This window comes from Peromyscus eremicus, chromosome 3 (assembly GCF_949786415.1).
Source record: "Peromyscus eremicus chromosome 3, PerEre_H2_v1, whole genome shotgun sequence".
NCBI classification, from domain to species: Eukaryota; Metazoa; Chordata; class Mammalia; order Rodentia; family Cricetidae; genus Peromyscus; species Peromyscus eremicus.
The window spans coordinates 136,026,557-136,046,399 of NC_081418.1; the positions used below are offsets into that span (position 1 = coordinate 136,026,557).

The 19,843-nt window shown below is 44.5% G+C and overlaps 1 protein-coding gene across 3 annotated transcripts in view; it reads left to right on the forward strand.

Annotated features, from left to right (window-relative positions):
- The window catches only part of Ano2 (anoctamin 2), a 333,798-nt gene that overhangs the window by 278,560 nt on the left and 35,395 nt on the right, over positions 1 to 19,843 (forward strand). For all 3 annotated transcript variants that reach the window (XM_059258640.1, XM_059258638.1, XM_059258639.1), the window contains 4 exons: positions 403 to 514; positions 3,489 to 3,546; positions 3,692 to 3,792; positions 11,019 to 11,164. In XM_059258640.1, coding sequence (XP_059114623.1) covers positions 403 to 514; positions 3,489 to 3,546; positions 3,692 to 3,792; positions 11,019 to 11,164 — 417 coding nt within the window. The remainder of the gene's footprint in view (positions 1 to 402; positions 515 to 3,488; positions 3,547 to 3,691; positions 3,793 to 11,018; positions 11,165 to 19,843) is intronic.

Sequence of the window (19,843 nt, forward strand, 5' to 3'; positions counted from 1 at the left end):
GTGTCTCCCAGATGAATCCATCCAGCTCTCATGTGCCAGAGAGGTGGGTCACGTGGATTCTGCCCCAAAGTTGTAACTTGGGAGACAGTGACTCATGTCAAGGTCAAAACTCTTACCTCTGGGCTGCAGAGGTGACTCATCAGTTAAGAGCACATATTGCTCTTGCAAAGAACTGGAGTTTGCTTTCCAGCATCCACATCATGTAGTTTACAACCTCCTGTAACTCCAGCTTCAAGGGATGTGATGGCCTCTTCTGCCCCCTGAGGGTACCTGCACTTGCATGCGCATGCGTGTGCGCGTGTATACACACACACACACACACACACACACACACACACACTCTTAAAGGAAAAGAAAAAACCCTCTCATCTCAGTCTCATGGACTTTATTCTTCCCTTGCAGAGGTCCCGAAAACAGAGCAGACCTTTGAAGAACGCTTGATCCTCAAAGCTTTCTTGCTAAAGTTTGTCAACGCCTACTCCCCCATCTTCTATGTGGCCTTTTTCAAGGGGAGGTGAGTAAGACAGTGGCACCTGGAGAGAGGCAATTTGCCCAGTGCGCTCCTGACTGGGTCTTCACTCTCAGGACAAGTTCCTGTAGTCATCCTCAGCCTGTTCTTCCTGCTGGCTGGGGTGAACTATTACCCAACTGGCTGTTCAGGAAGAAGTGAATTTGCATCCTAAGCATCAAATATCCATGACAACGACACAAGAATTTGAGCCAAGACCCTGAAGGGAGGCTCTTAGAAGGCATTGCCTTTGAGAACAAGGCCAAAGAGGATTGTGTGCGTGTGCGTGTGTGTGTGTGTGTGTGCGTGCGCGTGTGCATGTGTGTGCGCGCGTGCGTGCGTGCGTGCGTGCATGCGTGTGTGTGTGTGTGTGTGTGTGTGTGTGTGTTTGTGTAGCCAGAGGCTGCAGGGCTGCACAGTGAAGTTTGGTGCTGCCTGCCTGGAGTTGACTTCACAGATGAAGGGCACTCTACTTCACTGACTGCCTCACTTCACATACCAGCCACAAGCTCTTGGCACTCAGGACATTTGCTAAGAATTCCAGGGTTCTTACTGCCCCCTCTAATTCTATAATTCACTGAATAACTTACAGAATTCAAGAATGTGCAATACTCACAGTCACAGAGTTATTGTAGTAAAGGGGGAGTAATCCAAAACAGCAAACAGGAGCTCACAGCAGCTCACAGACTGACGTCTCAGAGGGTCCTGATCCTGAAACAGCCATATCCTGGGGATTCACTACCCTCCTGGAACATCCATGTGCTTCAACCAAGCTCACCCAAGAGCTCTTTACTTAGGCACACTTCAATCATGTGATTATACCATGAGATTGAACTCAGACTCTTGTCTCCTTTCCCCACCGAGAGCAGATTACTGTCCAATGGCTCAAAGTCCCAGCTACATGGTTGGTCCCTGGCATCACCTGTCTTCATCCTGAGTAAACTCACTAGCATACACACACACACACACACACACACACACACACACACACACACACGTTTTTGAGACAGTGTATCTCTGCGTAACAGCTCTGGCTGTCCTGGAACTCGCTTTGTAGACCAGGCTGGCCCTGAACTCACAGAGATCTGCCTGCCTCTGCCTGAGTGCTGGGATTACCCCAATAGCTTAAATTCAAGCAATAGTCCCAAGAGCCCATAATGAATAACAGAGATGCTTCGTGGAAGTTCTAAGAATTTAGAGGCTCCTCCTAAGAACCAATGACAAGGGATAAGGATTTTCTCTGATGTTGATTTCTTTTTCTTGAGACAAACTCTCATTATGTAGCCTGGACTATCCCCAAACGCATTATATATCTCAGGCTTGACTTCACTTGGCGATCAGCTGGCCTCAGCCTCCCTAGAGCTAGGATCACAAGTTCTTCCACATACACCGGTTAAAATTCTTTATTATATAATAGATTTGGGTGTAAAATCGCTCCTAATAAACATTTGTGCACATGTGTGTGTGGCAGGTCAGGCTGGTTGGCTACCTGCAAGGAAATTTCCTACCAGACTTGAAGTTATTACATCAGGTCGATTTCCTTGGAGCTTATGCAGTGCCACAAATGTTCATTATCCATGTGTTAATTTTTTTTTTGTTAGATGTGTTTGTATCCCCTAGACACAAACTCCTTTCTAAGACCTCTGCTTTTAGCTCTCATGAAATTATAGTAGCCAAGATACTGCCCAAATTGATGAATCTATACTTTACTGATATTTCTATCTAGATTTCATAGGCAAGGCAAATTGCATACACATGGCATTGCAGACAGAACGGTCCTGACTCTTAGATTTGTAGTACACTGAAGGGCTAATCTTGGCCACAGCACTACTGTAATCTGTGATAAATGACACAGTAAGAGATACAGGAAAAAATGAGGAGGAGGAGCTGGGCATGGACTCCAGCAGTATAGTACCTGTCTAGCACATGCGAAGTCGTAGGTTCAATCCCCAGCATGGAAAAGAAAGAAGGGAAGTGAAGGGAAAGGGAGAGAAAGGAAAAGAAAAGGCTTCGTTATCATCAGAAACAAGAAGACTTCATAGAAAATGATCTCAGCGGTATTGCTTGGATGAGTAGAGTTTCAAGTGGTTCACGTTTGAAGGACACCGACTCCTGTGATTGTCTGCCTTGCTGTGATTGGCTTCTGCCTCGCTCTGTGATTGCCTTGTGATTGTCTGCCTCGCTCTGTGATTGGCTTGTGATTGTCTGCCTGGCTCTGTGATTGGCTTCTGCCTGGCTCTGTGATTGGCTTGTGATTGTCTGCCTCGCTCTGTGATTGGCTTCCGCCTCACTACTTCCACTACCTGCCCAGGGTCCACCTCCCTCAATAAAATACATTCTCTTCAGAAGAGGAATGGGGCAGGCTGCTTCCCTTCCTTAGAATATTTTCAGTAAAAAGGCAAGATGCCTTCTTTATTGAAGGAAAGATCCCTGCACCTTTGGTCAGACTCACCCTTGGTTTCCTGGCAAATCATAAGAGCTTACCAAAGAATCGCAATTCAAATTCAGTCCTTGACACCAGTAGAGGCGAGAGGCACTCAGAACACCTCTCTCTCTCTCTCTCTCTCTCTCTCTCTCTCTCTCTCTCTCTCTCTCTCTCTCTCTCACACACACACACACACACACACACACACACACACACACACACACACACCATCCCAGCCCCTCACCACATTCAGCCTCATCCCCTGCCCAGCTCTCCTGCTATGCCCAGAAACCTGGCTGCATTGGGAACTGGACCATAAGTATTACAAATACATGCTAGCAGATAACCAGTGTGAACTCCTGTCCTTGTGTGATTTGGGATGCTCTCCCCTGCGCACGCACACACACACACACACACACACACACACACACACACACACCACCCCCGGCAGCCAGTTTATTAAAAGAGGACATTGAGTGACAGCTATTTCACCAAGAGGGCAAATGCTCCAGTGGCCTTGCTTCCTCTGACTCTGCGCACACCTTTTTCTTTCAGGTTTGTGGGCAGACCTGGAAGCTACGTCTATGTGTTCGATGGTTACCGCATGGAAGAGGTAAGTACAGTCTCTGGCATTCATGCCTGGCCAGCAGTTCATAGGTCACCCCCAGCTTGGCCTATTCTTACCCCATCACAGTGATATGTATTTCTCTGGAGCCTGCCTGGTCTGACTGCTCCTGTCTCTGCCCTCTCCCCTGCAGTGTGCTCCGGGAGGCTGCCTCATGGAGCTTTGCATCCAGCTCAGCATCATCATGTTGGGGAAGCAGCTGATCCAGAACAATATCTTTGAGATTGGAGTCCCGTACGTAGTGACCGATTCGCGGTCTCTTTTGGAGAAGGGCCAGACTTTCAGCACACTTTCATAGCCTCTCCCCTTTGCATATAACTTGGTCATTCATCCCTTTCTGTGAGGCAGCAACTGTCTTCTACTCTCTTTGTTTCCCAATTAAGCTGAGATGTTTGAGCTCAGAGTGATTTACCACTTGCTCAAATACACATGGAAATAAAGGGCAGAGCTGAGAGATAAACCAGACCCCAAAGTGCACAAAAGTTTTGTTGTATTTGTCCTCCTGTTGAGTAGGTTCGATGAATAGGAAAGTCTGATGAAGTCATTTAAGAAACTCTGATGACAGAATGTGGGATACAGGACCTTAAGAGGGGAGGCATGAACAGCTGGTAAAGCCCCAGGGGTTTTATATACATTTTATAGATTGAAATGGTCATGAAAAGTTATTGACAGCTACTAAAACAGAAATGAAACAAAACAAGCAAACAAGCAAAAATTGATCTAGTCGTCCAAAAATGTATATCCTCTGTCTTTCCCTTCTGGTCTCTTGGTTTTTCTTTCCTTGATTTGTGTGTGTGTTTGTATGTGCAGGTGTACGTGTGTGTGAGTGTATGTGGAGGTCAGGGGAAACCTGTTTCTCAGAGGCTCTCCGCCTTGTTTTTTGAGTCAGGGTCTCTCACTGGACTGGGCTCCTGAGGAGGAGAGGGTGGCTTGCCGGTGAGTGGTAGGAATCTGACCGTGTCTTCTCTCCCAGTGCTGTTATTAGAAGCTACCACACTTGCCTTTCAATATCAGATCTGGGGATTGAACTCTGGTCCTCACACTTTAGCAGAAGAGCCCAGCCCTCCTTTCTAGTTCTTGGTGATTTTAAAGAGGAATTATTTTCAGAGCTATTTTTTAGCTAGCCCACTGTCACAAAGCTAGGGAGTGCCAGAGGTGAGCAGGGATAACTCTAATGGGCTGGGCCAGGTGTCTGGAACACCGATAAAACTGACCTTTCTCTTGCAGGATACCATGCTCCTGCAGTGGTGAGTCTTGTCTCCCTGCTATAGTTTATCATGTTCATTCTGCTTCCGAGGAATCTTCCAGGAAAGAAGAGCTGTTCATCTCTTTCTTTCCAACTAAATTTGTGTGTTTACTGCCCAAGATAATGAGATTCCTCCTCCTCCTCCTCCTCTTCCTCCTCCTCTTCTTTTTCTTTCTCCTCCTCCTCCTCTTCTTCTTTCTCCTTTTCTTCCTTCTCCTTCCTTCTCCCCCTCCCCCTCCCCCTCCTCCTCCTCCTTGTCCCCCTCCTCCTCCTCCTCCTCCTCCTCCTCCTCCTCCTCCTCTTCTTCTTCTTCTTCTTCTTCTTCTTCTTCTTCTTCTTCTTCTTCTCCTTCTTCTTCTTCTTCTTCTGGGTTTTTCCAGACAGTGTTTCTCTGTGTAGTCCTGGCTCTCCTGGAACTCCCTCTGTAGACTAGGCTGGCCTTGAACTCAGACATCCACCCACCTTTTCCTCCCAAGTGCTAGGATTAAAAGTGTGTACCATCACACTAGGGCTCTGCCCAAGATTCTTAATTGCAGGCCTTGGAACTCCCTCTGGCTGGTTTAAGCAGCAAAGAAATCCATTTAAATATAAAGTGGCCACTAGAATATTCTTTAAGAGCCAAGAGACTCAGGCTGTGCAACATGACCAGGAATGACGCTGTCCATACTTCCCAAGACTGGAGGGAATGCCCCTGGTGCCACTTCTTGGTTCCTATGCCTTAGATGTGGAGGGAAAGAGCATGTGAAATGGCTCTCATCTTCTTACAGCTTAGATTTGGGTAGGAGTATATTCTCCACATGACTGAGTGCTCGCTATATAATCCAAATGCCATCAGGACTTTGAAAGTCAGTAGTCTGAGTATCAAAGCAACTTCAAAATCAGCAGGGTTTATTCTAGTGTGTGCCTGTATCACTATTGCTTCTCAGAGGATGGTCTGTCATTATTTTCATTGAAGAACCTCTTTCCTTCAGTATGAATATCCTTTCTGAACAAACAACACATTCACTCTGCTCTTATCTCAAGCACGTCATGACCCAGAGGTGCTACAGATGAAGGAGCTAGATCTCCAAGATGGCATTTCTCCAGTCAAGGCCTTTGGGACATGAAGGGAGATGCCAATGACAGGAGCTAGACCATTTTTCAAAAGTGTAAATGGCACCCAGTCCTGGGTTCATTGGATTGAATAGGCTTAGTGGGAAAAAAATAGGCCAACCTCTTTCTTTATATAAGTATCATATCAAAACCATCTACTTCCGTGGAGTTAGGGGAATCTGTCACTCTTTAAGAGGTCCCCAGGTTACTGCTTGTCCTTAGAAACACATTTATAGAGGTGAAATTCTAGTGGAGAACCTTTAGTTTTTTGGGAAGAACATCTTTTTCAATAAGAACCGTACACCCAGGGATTTGAACCATCAGCATTCTTCACAATGTTGACATGCCAGTCTTCTACACAGCTTTCATCATTGAGCTGGCTAGATTTATGTCAACTTGACACAAACTATAGTCATCTGAGAGAAGGAAACATCGATTGAGAAAATGCCTCTATAAGATCAGGCTGTGGGCCAGCCTGTAGGGCATTTTCTTAATTAGTGATTGATGGGGAAGGGCCCAACCCCTTGTGGGTGGTGCTATCTCTGGACTGGTAGTTGGTCCTGGTTTCTACAAGAAAGCAGGTTGAGCAAGCCGTGAGGAACAAGTCAGTAGGCAGCTCTCCTCCATGGCCTCTGCATCAGCTCCTGCCTCCAGGTTCCTGCCCTGTTTTTTGAGTTCCTGTCCTGACTTCCTTTGATGATGAACAGTGCTATGGAAGTGCAAGCTGAATAAATCCTTTCCTCCCTGACTTGCGTTTTGATCATGGTGTTTTGTTGTAGCAACAGAAACCCTAAGACAACACTTTATTAGGCAGAACACTCAAAAACATTTTTCTGCTGACATATTGGGGCAATCTTACATGGCACTTTTAAGTGCTTTTTCTTAGAGGAGGATTGGTGAGAACATCAATATCTGGGTGTCCCATTCAACCTCTCCTCTTAAACAAGCTTCCAATTATCAGTAAGACTAGCAACCTCAATAAATTTGAATCTTGAAGTTTTATTCTATCCTTATTTTCTGACTAACAGTCACTCAGTGATAGAAATTCAAATCTTAAAGTTTTATTCTGTTCTTATTTTCTGACTAACAGTCATTCAGTGATAGTCAATTAAAGCTAGAGAAACAGATGTATTTTATTCTGTAGGCACACAGCATCTTAGAGACAGCATTTGTTGTAGACCAACATCCAGAGTACACACAGATGATGCTAAAGCCACATCTGGTCCCTTTGAAGCTATGCAACTAAGTTCTCCAGCACAGCTGCCAAGCAAAGTCTTCATGTCAACCAAACATCTGGAGAAGACACCTGTCTTTCTCGGGCATTGCTGTTCTCTTGTGGGTGAAACCGTAGACAGCTTATAGGCATAAGATGCCCATGTTTCCATTCCTGGACATCTTATCTACCACTTAGTGCATTATTTCTGGATTCAGAAGACTTTAATAATTTCAGAGAGAAAACAGCCCAGGCATATGTGTGACAGTGTGTTGGCATGTTCTCTGTCCATCAGCTTCCTGGCAGATGAAAAAAACCATGTGCTGGCTTGCTTTGAAAATTCAATTTTCTCATTTATGCTTATTGCATATCTGTTTAAAAGTATGCCACACTTTAATCAATGGCAACTACATAATAATTTACGAAGTTGCATGCAAGTCCATTCTCTAAGTCTCACTGTCTATGTCTCTTGATAAATGTGGTGTCATTATAGTCATCTGTGAGGTAGGTACATCGCAAGCCTGGGACCTCGTGAACCTCTCTCCTGCTGATTGAAGCTAATCTCTGCATATTCCACATGTAAGCCACTCTGATTCAAAGTATGCTCCTTCATTTCAGCTAGAGGCACTGGGGACTGAACTCGGGGTTTCATGCATGCCAGGCAAATGCCCCACTGAGCTACATCCCCACCGTTTCATTTGAGTTTCCAGTCTACTAAAGGATACACATGGCCACCCGGCATGATTATGTAGGCAACTTCAAGAATGTGGATCAGAGATTCTGCCAGCATGCCCAACGTTCTTGATCATCTGAGAGGTTGTGTTTTGAACTTGGTCAGATGAAATCTCTGTGTTTATGATTAATAAATCTTTCACTTACCACTCAAGATCATGCTTGGTAAGACCAAAATCAGAATGCAAATTCCTGGCAATGTCCTCATACAAGGCATAGGTGGGAAATATGAAATAAGTACTTTTTAAAAAGAATCTTTCCTAATCAAAAGAAAAATGACCGTGGAGTCCGACAGTGAGGGACAAATCATGTGAGTTAAAAATTATACCCAATGGTATTCCGTCCCTTTCATGAAGCAGAAATATAGTGGCCAACAGATCTGGGTTTATATCAAGGCTGTGTCTTATACTCAGTGTGTGACCTGCAGAAAGTTATTGTACAAAGATTTGCCTCCAATATGTTGTGCAACAAAAATAGATTGAAATGAATGCTTAGCTGTCTAGAAAATACGGACACCAGAAGAAGGAAGAACCATTTTCAGGGTTTCTGGATAGCCAAGTGATTACTGTGTGTCATGGGCTTCTTTGGAGCAAGTTCACAAATGTGACCGACGGGTCCCAGCTCCGAAATGCTGCCTTCCTCCTCTGTTCTCAGCTTGCTGGCTTTGGTTCGCAGCTTTCGGTTCCTTACCTCCAGAGCCTGTATCCACCTTTTCCCCACAGGAATTAAATCAGAATCTGACAGGCCAGATTTAACTTCAGCAAAATGTGCTTGGGACAGATGCTTTTGAGGGGGAAGCCTGGTGGTTTCATACCTGACTGCTCAGAGTGATGCTCACAAACGGTGCTTTCCAAGAAAGCTTCATACGTGATGAGTGTCACGACATGACATGACATAGCTGTTTACTTGCTGTGTCCGTTAGTTGGGGGTTTCCCTCACCTGTGACTGTCTCAGCTTTCCAATAGGTGCTTATGCAAAACAGATTTGGGATCTAACTGTGTTGTGCCCCTGAAATAGCACACCCATCACAACCCTGACACAATTTCATTTTGAATTTAGCTTTGGTATACACTAAAGCAAAACTGTAAATAGGCCTTTATAATATAGGTAGATGGAGTGTGTGTGTGTGTGTGTGTGTGTGTGTGTGTGTGTGTGTTCCTTCATTTTTGTGTGAAGAGAGAAATGCCAGTTTCTCTCCATGCCTTGACTTTGCCGCTTTAGAATTGAACCCCAGGCCTTGCATGTGTCACATATGCACTCTACCCTTTTTCTTTTTTCTTGTTTCTTTACCCTCCTCTCCCTTTCCCTCCTCCCCTTTATCCCTAACTCCCTTTCTTCCTCCCTCCCTCCCTCCCCTCTCCTTCCCTTTCTTTCTTGGAGACAGAGTCTCACTGTACATCCCAGGCTGGCCTGGAACTTATCATACTATTGCCTTAGTCTCCAGGTATTGGGGTCACAGATGTGCCCCTAGAAAGTGCCGACTCTCCCACATATTAGAACCTCTCCTGGACATACTTTGAGATGGAAAGAACAGACAAATGGATCCTTCCACAGCAACAGCTCTCTCCATCATTGTTCTTACTAATGTGCCAGGTCACATCCCCAAGCAACTGTCATACACTCTTATAAGAATCTATAAATTCTCACTTTTCTGTATAGATGGATAAATATAACACTTTCTCTTTAGAGACATCACAGGAGGGCTGCTTCCTCAAATACAGTGAAGTCTTACGAGGAACTAAGTCTGAGGAACAAACTTGAACTTTGTCGGGAGTCAGGACAGAAATAGCCACACGCAGTGGCTATGTGGTCATCTTTGGCCCATGTAGGGCTAGGCTCTGCCTTTTCCCTCAGTGAGGCCAGCATCCAAGAGCCATCTGTGGACCTGCCTTCAGCACAGGTCCCTGAAGCAGAAGGCCCCATAGATCACATGCTTTGGGTGCATTATCCAGTCTGTGGAGTATTAGCTGTGGGAAAACTCAGAGGCTTCCAGAAGCTTCCTGAGACTTGTCGTTAAAGGAAGACATGAAAAAAAAAAAAAACCATAGCAGATGCAAAGGATAGGGTGAGGGTAACATCAAAGGGATTATTTTAACAAGAGAATGCATTGTAGGGTCAGAATCATAGTCTGATGTTTCCCAAAGCCCCATGTGTATGTTATACAACTTGTCGGATTCCTTTTAAACCTGGGTCATTTTGCTACTGGTCACTGATACCCAGAGGAAACTTCTGGGAGTGACCAGCTCTTGGGAGCTGTGTGTAGATTTACATAGCACCCCCCCACCCCACCCCACCCCTTTCCTGAACCAATCCACATTTACAAGATTTTGAAGGCCCTCCCTCTTCCTGCTCTGCCTCCTCTGCTGGTCTCATCATTGGCCTTCTGCCCCTGGGTCTGCTCTTTCCTTGTGCTGTGAAGGTCTCTGTCCCCACCCCATCCTCAGCCCTTAAGTCCTGAAGCTCCTGGGCCTTTTTGCTAACACTATGCCTCTAGTAACAGCTGTTATTACCAGGCTATCTTTTGCTCTTTCCATGACATCTTCAGGTCTCTCTCTGCCTAGAGCACGGACAAGCTTTTGACTCCAGGCACAATATAGCTGTCTACACAAAGGTCTCACAGGTCCCTCCACCCAACCCTACTGGAGTTCTTTTAGACCTGGAGTCTCTGCAGTTCATTTTCTTGTCAGAAGAAAGCCATCCTTGTGCTGGTATTAGGAGGTGGTCAATGAACTACCTGGACCATCTGGGTGCAATCATTAGCGTTCACTGTTTCTTGAACCCAGCTGTGACCCATCATTGTCCCCAGCCTGTGGAACTCCTGTTCCCACGAACACCCAAGATTCTGACTTCCAGACATGACATTGCTGCTGCATTCCTGACCTCATGGCAGCTTTGATTACCTGCACAAGGGTTAGACCATCAGCCCCTGCTGGTGCGGCAGTACGTCTCACAGGCAGGTAGCTGTGGTAGGCTGCAGCATTCATAGCTGGGTGGCGTTGATGATAACCTTCTCCTCTGGTATCGTGCTGAGGGCGGTTTCTTTATTATCTTAATGAAAGGCCTCCTTGGTTGGTTCAGGGATGACGTTAGTGCCTTTCTTCATCTCTTCCTCCTTTTCTTCAGCTGAACTAATTCTGTCCCCCAAGGCTTCTAGTGACTACTGCATTTGTTTTGTAGGAAGCTAAAGAAACTCTTTCGGAAGCTGAAAGATGAGACAGAACCTGGAGAAAGTGACCCTGACCACTCAAAACGCCCAGAGCAATGGGACCTGGACTACAGCCTCGAGCCATACACTGGGCTGACTCCTGAATACATGGAAATGAGTAAGAGCCCATCTTACTTCTCTGGGTGGCAGGTTCAGATGAGGGGCTGTGGGAGGGAGTTAGGGAATGGCTGCGCAGCCTCAGACTCACTGCCCCTTTAGGGTTTCACAGCCCCGGGATGGTGGCCTTTTCTCCTTGGGTCTCCTGTGCTCTTCTGTAAATAAAATGCTTGTCCTTCCAAGCTAGAAGGGAAAGAGTGAAATCTGCAATTTAAGAACACAGTTTCCATACAGGAAGATTACAGCCATCCTGTGACGTATAGGCTGGCGGTCTATAACTGATAATAGCTGATCATTTCACATGTGGCTTAGAAGCTAGGAGTTTCTCATTAAATTCTTTCTAACTTAGATTAGCTGCCCTCAACTGGCCATGCCAGAATAACCCCGATTTTCTACTGTCATGAATGTTTGGTAGATTTTCTACTGGCATGAATGCTCTAATGCAGTCTACAATTTCCTGTGCCCTCTTGAAGTCTTGTTTCATCAAGATCCATTTGCTCAAGTATGAATAGATGATTAAAAATATGTTCATTATCTGATCATTGGTTCATTTTTTAAAAATATTTTTAGATTTATTTATTTTATGTGTATGAGCGCCTTGCCTGCATGTATATATGTGCGAAAGTGCTAGCTCCCCTGGGACTAGAGTTATAGATGGTTGTGAGCTGCCGTGTGGGTGTTGAATCTGGTTCCTCTACAAGAGCAGCCTGCGCTGTTAACCACTGAGCCAACTCTCCACCCCCTTTGGTTCATTTTAACACAGCACTTTCTGAAAGGAGTAGACCAATCTACCAAGCTACAGGAGGTATGAACAAATCCCGCAGTACCCTGAAGTCATGTGATATAGAAGAATTATCAAAGTACTTTACGCTTGAGAGTGCAAGCCTTCTTGTGCGTTTTCCATTCCAAGCTCTGGAGCTGAATGTTGCGGGTTTGGTCTTAGCTTTGATTTAGGCGATGCTCCTTCTGCAAAGTCGTCCAGGCCAATTCCCCTTCCTCCTGGGTATCATCATTACCTATGTGCTTCTCCCCCTTAGCATTCTGTTTGGTACCCACACTAATGGGATCTTACTGAGTTATTGCTCACAGATCTGCTCTTCAGCAGATCCAGCCTGTTGGGTTCTAAAGAGCAGTGAAGAGGGGCTATGGCTCATTTACCTCTACATCCCCCAGAGCCCAGCATATTTCCTGGCATAACAGGGACTCAATGTATATCATAACCAGATGAATGCATGGATGAATGACTTAATGAGCATGTTTGCTAATTACTGAGGAATTTTTGTTAACATAAATAAGTTTGTCATAATAACTTTAGGAGGCAAATGAAAGTTCATTTTTAAAGGTGGGCTTGGTGGAAGGTGGATGAGGATTCTCTGCTACAGTTTCCTTTTTTAGATATAAGGTTGAACTATAGACCTGCAAGGTCTCCTCCGGTTTCATCATCAATAACAACAAAGAGCACACTCTAAGGAAGAGGGTTGGAAATACAAGCGGCCTCATGGTCACAAGCCAATGTTGCTGACAAAGGAAAGCAAATGGTATTAATAGTTTGGGGATAGAGAGATTTCTATTACAGACCTGGGATTAGTGGAGAATCCTGAAGATAGACATCTAAGTTCCCACCTCACACAGGGTGGAGAGGAATAATTGTAAAATCTTGGTCATTAAAGTAACTGAACTCTTTACTTCCCTTGAAGAAATGGGCCACAAGAGTCATAAGGCTAGGGAGGTAGTGGGGAAATGAAAGTGGACACATTTAATTATTCACTCATTTTGTGGAGCACCCAACTTGTATTAAACATCTAGCAGGAGGAATAAGCCCAGAAACCAGGACAACCTCTTCACCAGTTCAGATTGTCATTGATATTGATTGAGTCAACAACTCTATTGATACTAAAATAGTCTTGCTTGGAAGAGTATGCCAAGCCTCTTTACTCCATTTTGCTGAGTATGTCGATTCATGTTAGAAGCATTATAATATATCATTATATATAAACAGAAGAACAATGGTGTCTGGGTTGTGTCCCTTTTTATTCTGACATGTCCTCTTCACTCTTCAAAGGAGGCCTATTCTATACACAATCAAAAACAGGACTGTAGAATGAACTCCACCAAACCTTACCAAGCAACATAGAGAACATCCTGGAGTCAAGCTGTAGGGCTTCCAATCTTAACTGAGCAGCCTGCTAGCTACATATGTGTCTCTGGGCTTAATGCTCAAAACAAGTCAGGCCTAATTTTCCAGTCCAAGAGGTGGGTTTGGTGATATCTCCTACCTCCTGATATGGGTGTTAGAGTCCTTGTGTCCTGGAACAAAGAGATGAGCACAGACCGAGGAGAAAGAGAGAAAATTTATTTTTAAAAAGATAAACTTCCAAAGGAGGCAGGAGGCCAGAGCAGAGAAAGAGTTTAGTCACTCAATTGGTAGTTGCAGTACACAGGACAGGGTGGGGTCATTTGCATAGTAAAAGCTTTGGGACTCTTTTGCACAGTGTGGGCATTTCCTTCGGTGCTGTGTTCTATGACAGGCACTTCTACATGATACAGTTTCATGGATGACATGTCTCATTAGCATCTTAAATCTTCATCCAGGCTGTATTTGTTTTAGTGTTAAAATGATCGCAGGTCACTTTCAGGTACTCTGGAGAGCCTTTGCCTCTGAGCCAGTGGCTGACAGTTCTGTCAAGTCTCAGTTGAGGGTGTGGGAGTGGAGTGGAGGAGACTTTCCAAGCTTTCCATGTTCTGTTTCTGGGCTAGGCCTCTGCTTGGTAAGTCTGGAAACTCCTGTGGCTCTTCTTGTCATGTTTCTCTAAACCCCACAGCTCCTGTCTAGTCACATGATCAGTACTCTCTTCCAACCAGGGATTCAATTACCTGTCCTCTGACATCACCCCATCCTCTCCAAGTGCAATGCAAATTTGAAGTCGGAGGCCATCACTGTGGGGCTAAGTGAATTTCTTCATCATTCACAAGGCCCTTTGAGGAAATTTCACTTTTCTTAGTCCCAAACTTAAATCTTGTTAAACCCTAAAAAGAACAGAGGTGTTGGGAATTGTAAGGTTACTTATTTTTTTACTTGCAGTGAAATTCAGAAGGTATTTTGAAGGGCTACCAGCCACTAGTCTCTCTTGCTCTCTGGAAATGTCCACCAAAGCTTGCAGGAGTCCCCCCACTCAGGGGAAATGCAGGGTTCTCTGAGCTCACACACTAGGGCTTCAGAGCCCTGCAGCCACATCTGAGTTGTCTTAGGACACTGCTAAGTTTGGGTTCCTGGGCTTAGGGGGAGTAGTCATGAACTGGTAGAGCACCTTACTCCATAACCATTAGTGGTACTCAAAGGCAAAGTTCAGGCTCAGGCTGTCCCAATAGGCTAGGCTTTGCCTCCCATCCCTAAAAGGCAATTAAAAACACAGTATCAGTGAAAGCAGAAAGGAGGCTTACTCAGCGTGGCCACACTGAGAAAAGGACAAAGAGATCCAAGGATGTAGCTAGAGTTTTCTTGCCTGGCCCACAGTCAAGACAAATCTCTCTCATCTGCCAGTCCCACAGCCCCTCAGACCCGACCAAGTAAACACAGAGACTTATATTGGTTACAAACTGTATGGCCACAGCAGGCTTCTTGCTAACTGTTCTTACAGCTTAAATTCATCCATTTCCATTAATCTATACCTTGCCACATGGCTCGTGGCTTACCGGCATCTTCACATGCTGTTTGTCATCGTGGCGGCTGGCAGTGTCTCTCTGACTCAGCCTTCCACTTCCCAGGTTTATTCTCCTCCTTGTCCCGCCTATACTTCCTGCCTGGCCACTGGCCAGTCAGTGATTTATTTATTGACCAATCAGCAACACACTTGACATACAGACTGTAACGGTAACGCCCGCATTACTGTCACCCGTTCACCATGTCCGAGCGAGGGGCTGTGGATTAAAAAATAAGGGACAAGAGACAGCGGGTCATTTGCCTCAGCTGAATGCCGAATGCCAAATGCCGTTTATTGAAAGAGGGAGGAAACCTTAAATACAGGCTTACAGCACAATGGTGGATCCCCAGAGGGCAGAAGTTTGCTACTGAATGTTCTACATTCTTGCATCTAAGCTGTTAACGCCCAATATGCAGGATACACAAACAAGGAACTTCCCTAAAGCATTCAGGAGGGTGGATACCGGCAGGGAATTAGCATAGGGAGGACATCTGGTCAAGGTCGGCAAGCAGGCAACAGCTTTACTCAATATGGGAGGAGACCAGGGCCCTACAGGTCCCCCCTTTTTACTAAAAAATGAGCTTCTGACTTAGGTTGCGTGGGACGTCAGCAGGTCACCTTACCCGTCATGGAGACACCTGCCCAGGCCCCGCAAGTGCTCTGTCTTAGGTTGGTGAGCGCCCCCCAAGCATTACCCGTCTCTGAATACTCATTATCATACAGGCTCAACCACGTGAGCTATAGAGTAAACTGTTGCCATAGATCTCAAAGTGGCACTGGGCTTGCAATCTGTGCGACCCAGAAAAGACCAACAGTAGTCCTAACCCACCCATAGCCAGGAGGCTAAAGGCGATTGAGCCATTCCCTTCTTAAACGAGCCTTACTGCAAATTGGAGTCCTTGTAAAGTGGTATCCCATAAACAAATGGAACTTGAGTTTAAATAATTTTTGCAACTTTCAAAGCCAATTTAAATGTATATAACTGTTGAATTAAATTTATCATGCCCAATAAAAGATTAACTAACTGTGGTAGCTACTTTTGCTGCCAGGATCTCCATTGTGCTAGCTGTAGAACCCAATTATGAAATAGCCATCCCAGAAATAGTAGCAGCAGTGGCCACCACCGCTATAACAGCAACAACGGCAACAGTGATGTCAGTCTCTTCTGGAGCGTGTTAGCATCATCTGTGTCTAACTGCCATGGTCCACTGGCATGGACGCAGCTCCAGGAACACGAACCACCAAGGCCCATTTTTCTTGATCCCAGCACTACTTAGGCTGGCAGGTCTGCAAAAGAACTAAGAACCATAAAGAAAACAAAAACAAAAACAGCAAACAAGGAGCAGAACTAATGGTCTCATTAATGGCTACATTCAGGCTCACAAATTTTAAGGTGTCTACAAAAGAGGCTAGATGAATTTCAGGAGGCCAATAAATGTTGCACAGAGCCATTCCTGAAAAGTAGGTACTACACCAGCTTGAAGAGGGTTGCAAAATGTGAAAAGGCTTAGCTGGCATGTTACTGTTAACAAATGAAGGTCATTGACCTTCGGGGTTATCCTTAATCTCCAAGGTGTGACACATTCTTAACATTTTTGAAAAAAGTTACCATACATTACCTTCTGAAGAATCCAACCACATGGCTACAGTTCCTAGGCTTACAATAATGTTTGCCAAGGCTGGCCATATTGGGCTCTCAATCCCCATTGGCATCAGAAGGGGAGAGTTTTTTACGAAGGCCCAATAGGTCTCTGCCATGTCGGGATTTAGCAGCAGCCACAGGGCGCACACAGTGCTCAGGAACCCGAAGAGGAACTTCATTGTCCTGTGGAAAGACACAAACAGATCCCCGGGCCCACACCAACACCGGATCGGGTCCCCTCCAAGTGCCAGTAGAAAGGTCCTTCCATCGCACCAGAGGATGATTTGCAACAGGATCCCTCCAGTGCTTATCTGCAGCGGATACTCCAGCAGAATCCACCGATAAAAAATTTAAAATATATAAAACAAGGGAAAGAATAGAATGTGGAGAGGAGAGATGAGCCCCTAGCTCCCCCCTTTTTACTTTAGAAATATATGTTTTTAAGGTACGATGGCAGCGTTCTACTATAGCCTGTCCTTGAGGATTATAAGGAATACCAGTCTTATTAACAATAGAAAAGTCTTGGCAGAATTTTGAAAATCCCGTACTGCTGTAGGCGGGACCATTATCAGTTTTTATGCATTTTGGCACGCCCATGTAAGCAAAGGCATGAAGGCAATGATTCTTTACATCCTTAACCATTTCCCCTGAATGGGCAGAAGCAAAAATTAGAGAAGAATATGTATCAATAGACATATGGACATATTGTAATTTTCCAAAGGAAGGTACGTGTGTGACGTTCATCTGCCACACATGATTAGGTAAAAGTCCTCGGGGATTAACTCCCAAATGAGGAACAGGTAAAAATTCCACACAAATAGGACATGATTTAACTATCTGGATGGCTTGTTCCCAGGTTATGCCTGTATGATGAGGAAGAGATCCAGCATTAAGATGATAACGTAGATGCAACTGAGTAGCCTTATCAAAGGCAGAACAAACTAATGTGACAGCCACACGAGTAATGGTGTCAGCCCTCTGATTACCTTCACTTAGAGGTCCAGGCAATTGAGTGTGAGCTCTAATATGGCCCACATAAAGGTTATGTGAGCGGGACCATATAAGTCCTTGCACTTGCAATAAATATTCATGAATGGGAGAAATGGATGGTATGTAGGCTGTTGTCTCCAAAGGCATAATGGCATGTGCCACATATTGACTATCAGTATAAATATTTACACTCTCATCAGAAAACATCTGTAAAGCAAGCAACAGCGCCTGTACCTCTGCCATTTGGGCAGAAGTGCCCTGAACTTTCATTCTCTTCACTATGTTACCAGAAACTACCACAGCAAAACCATGTGAAGTGCCATCAGTAAATACCACACGGGCCTGAGGAATAGGAGTCATCTGTACTATCTTGGGAAATATAACAGGATGCAATTTAAAAAAAATGACACACATCATTGGAGGGGTAGTGAGTATCAAACCGACCCTGCATGGAGCATGTGAATATGGCCCAATCATTATCATTAGCTTGCAACCATGCTGTTTGAGACTGGGTGTATGGGGTCACCACAATATCTGGCTCCTTACCAAAAGTTTGAACACTGATCTTGATTCCCTTAAATATAATCTGAGCAATAGCCTGTGGATAAGGAGTGATGTTTTTTGCTGGAGAAGCTGGGGAATGTACCCATAGAATAGAACCTGTTTGCCAAAACGCTCCAGTAGGTGAATGAGAAAAACAAAATATTCATGACCTAAATAATGATAGGGAAAAGATACCTGTACCTTTTCTGGGGCAATCTGTAAATTACCCAGGCTAAGAACCTCTTGTAATTTAGAAAAGGCATCAAAAACAAGTTTTTTATCTTTAGCAGCCAATAAAATATCATCCATATGAGTCAATCACAATTAAATGCCAATGTTTAGGAATTGCCACAGGAACAGGCAAGCCAGGTTGTGTTGCTCCCATGAGAAGCATGGTTTTATTTACAGCTCTAAGATCCTGTAATAGCCGCCATTTTCCTGACTTCTTGTAGTGGCCAGTTGGGATCTCAGGATTCTTATGAAATTATAGATATGCCCAGCACCAGAATCCAGTAATCTTTTAATCTCAATCCCATATAATTTTATTTTTAATTTAGGCTGTTTATCATTGATAACTGTTTGTCAAAACACCTTTTTCCTATACTTTCAAAGCCTCCAGTTCTACATATAGGTGCCATTTTGCAATTAAAATATGAAAGCAATATTAATCGAGCAATTTTATCACCAGCTTCTATTTTCATGGTCCTTTTTACATATACCAATTATAAAAGCATTAAATACAATCTCTATAGGATTAGGAGGTAACTTTAGGTAATACTTCTGAGTATTTTTATAAAATCTTAAAAAGAGGATCCTTTTTTATAGATTCCAAGTAACATTAATGTAAATTGCCAAATATTAACAATGTGGACCAAACAATTTACCTGTATTTTATTTACTGGAAAAATAATTTTGTAACCTCTTTATCAGTAAAAGATTATTATTTATGGGTTTATCTTAGCAACATTATTTAATAAGCTGACAACCCAATCCATATCAGGTGTTATATTTCTATAGAATTAAACCAAGAATTTCTAGAAAGCAACTTAAATTGCAGGGCCAAATTTTTAGTAATGATCAACAGACAAGAGCACACCTAATACATAGTTCACAATTATGAATTCTGTTCCTTAGTTTATCTACCATGAGAATCCAAACATTTATTAAGACAATCAAAAGGACAGAACATCCTTTATACAATGAATAATTAATATCCCTGGAAATTCAACAGCATTGACTTAGCATTCCATGTCTGACCGAAACCATTTTTTACCAGAAGTTAGGCCCGTTTAAACTTTTAGGCGCTAGTCCCTCTCCCGGACTCTGCTGGCTTGGTCTATTCTGTTGGCCTTGTGGCTCCACCTCCTGCTTTGGCATACCTGCCCACCCACTGCTCCGGGCTATCTCACACACTGCTGCTGCAGCATGTGCCTTTGACCACAGCCATACTGGACATGCAACACACACATACACACATTTCTGTTTAAACTTTTAGCGTTAGTCCCTTCCTGGGCCTCTGCTCACTTGGAGCGAGCTGAAGCTGTGGCTTAGCTTTGGCTCCGTCCAGTGCCCAGGCTCTAGTGCTGGTGCCCGCCCAGGCCGCGCTCCATTGCAGCTCCACCTCCCACCGGCCTGTACCTGTCCGCCCGCCGCTCCGAGCTATCTTGTGCATGTCCACCACTGCCGCCGCTGGGCGCGCACCCAGCACACACAAACTCATGTTTAAACTTCCTACTCCCATGAAGGGACTACCTAATGAGTTATTCCCACCATAAGGGAAAAACAGAAAAACATTTCCCATGAA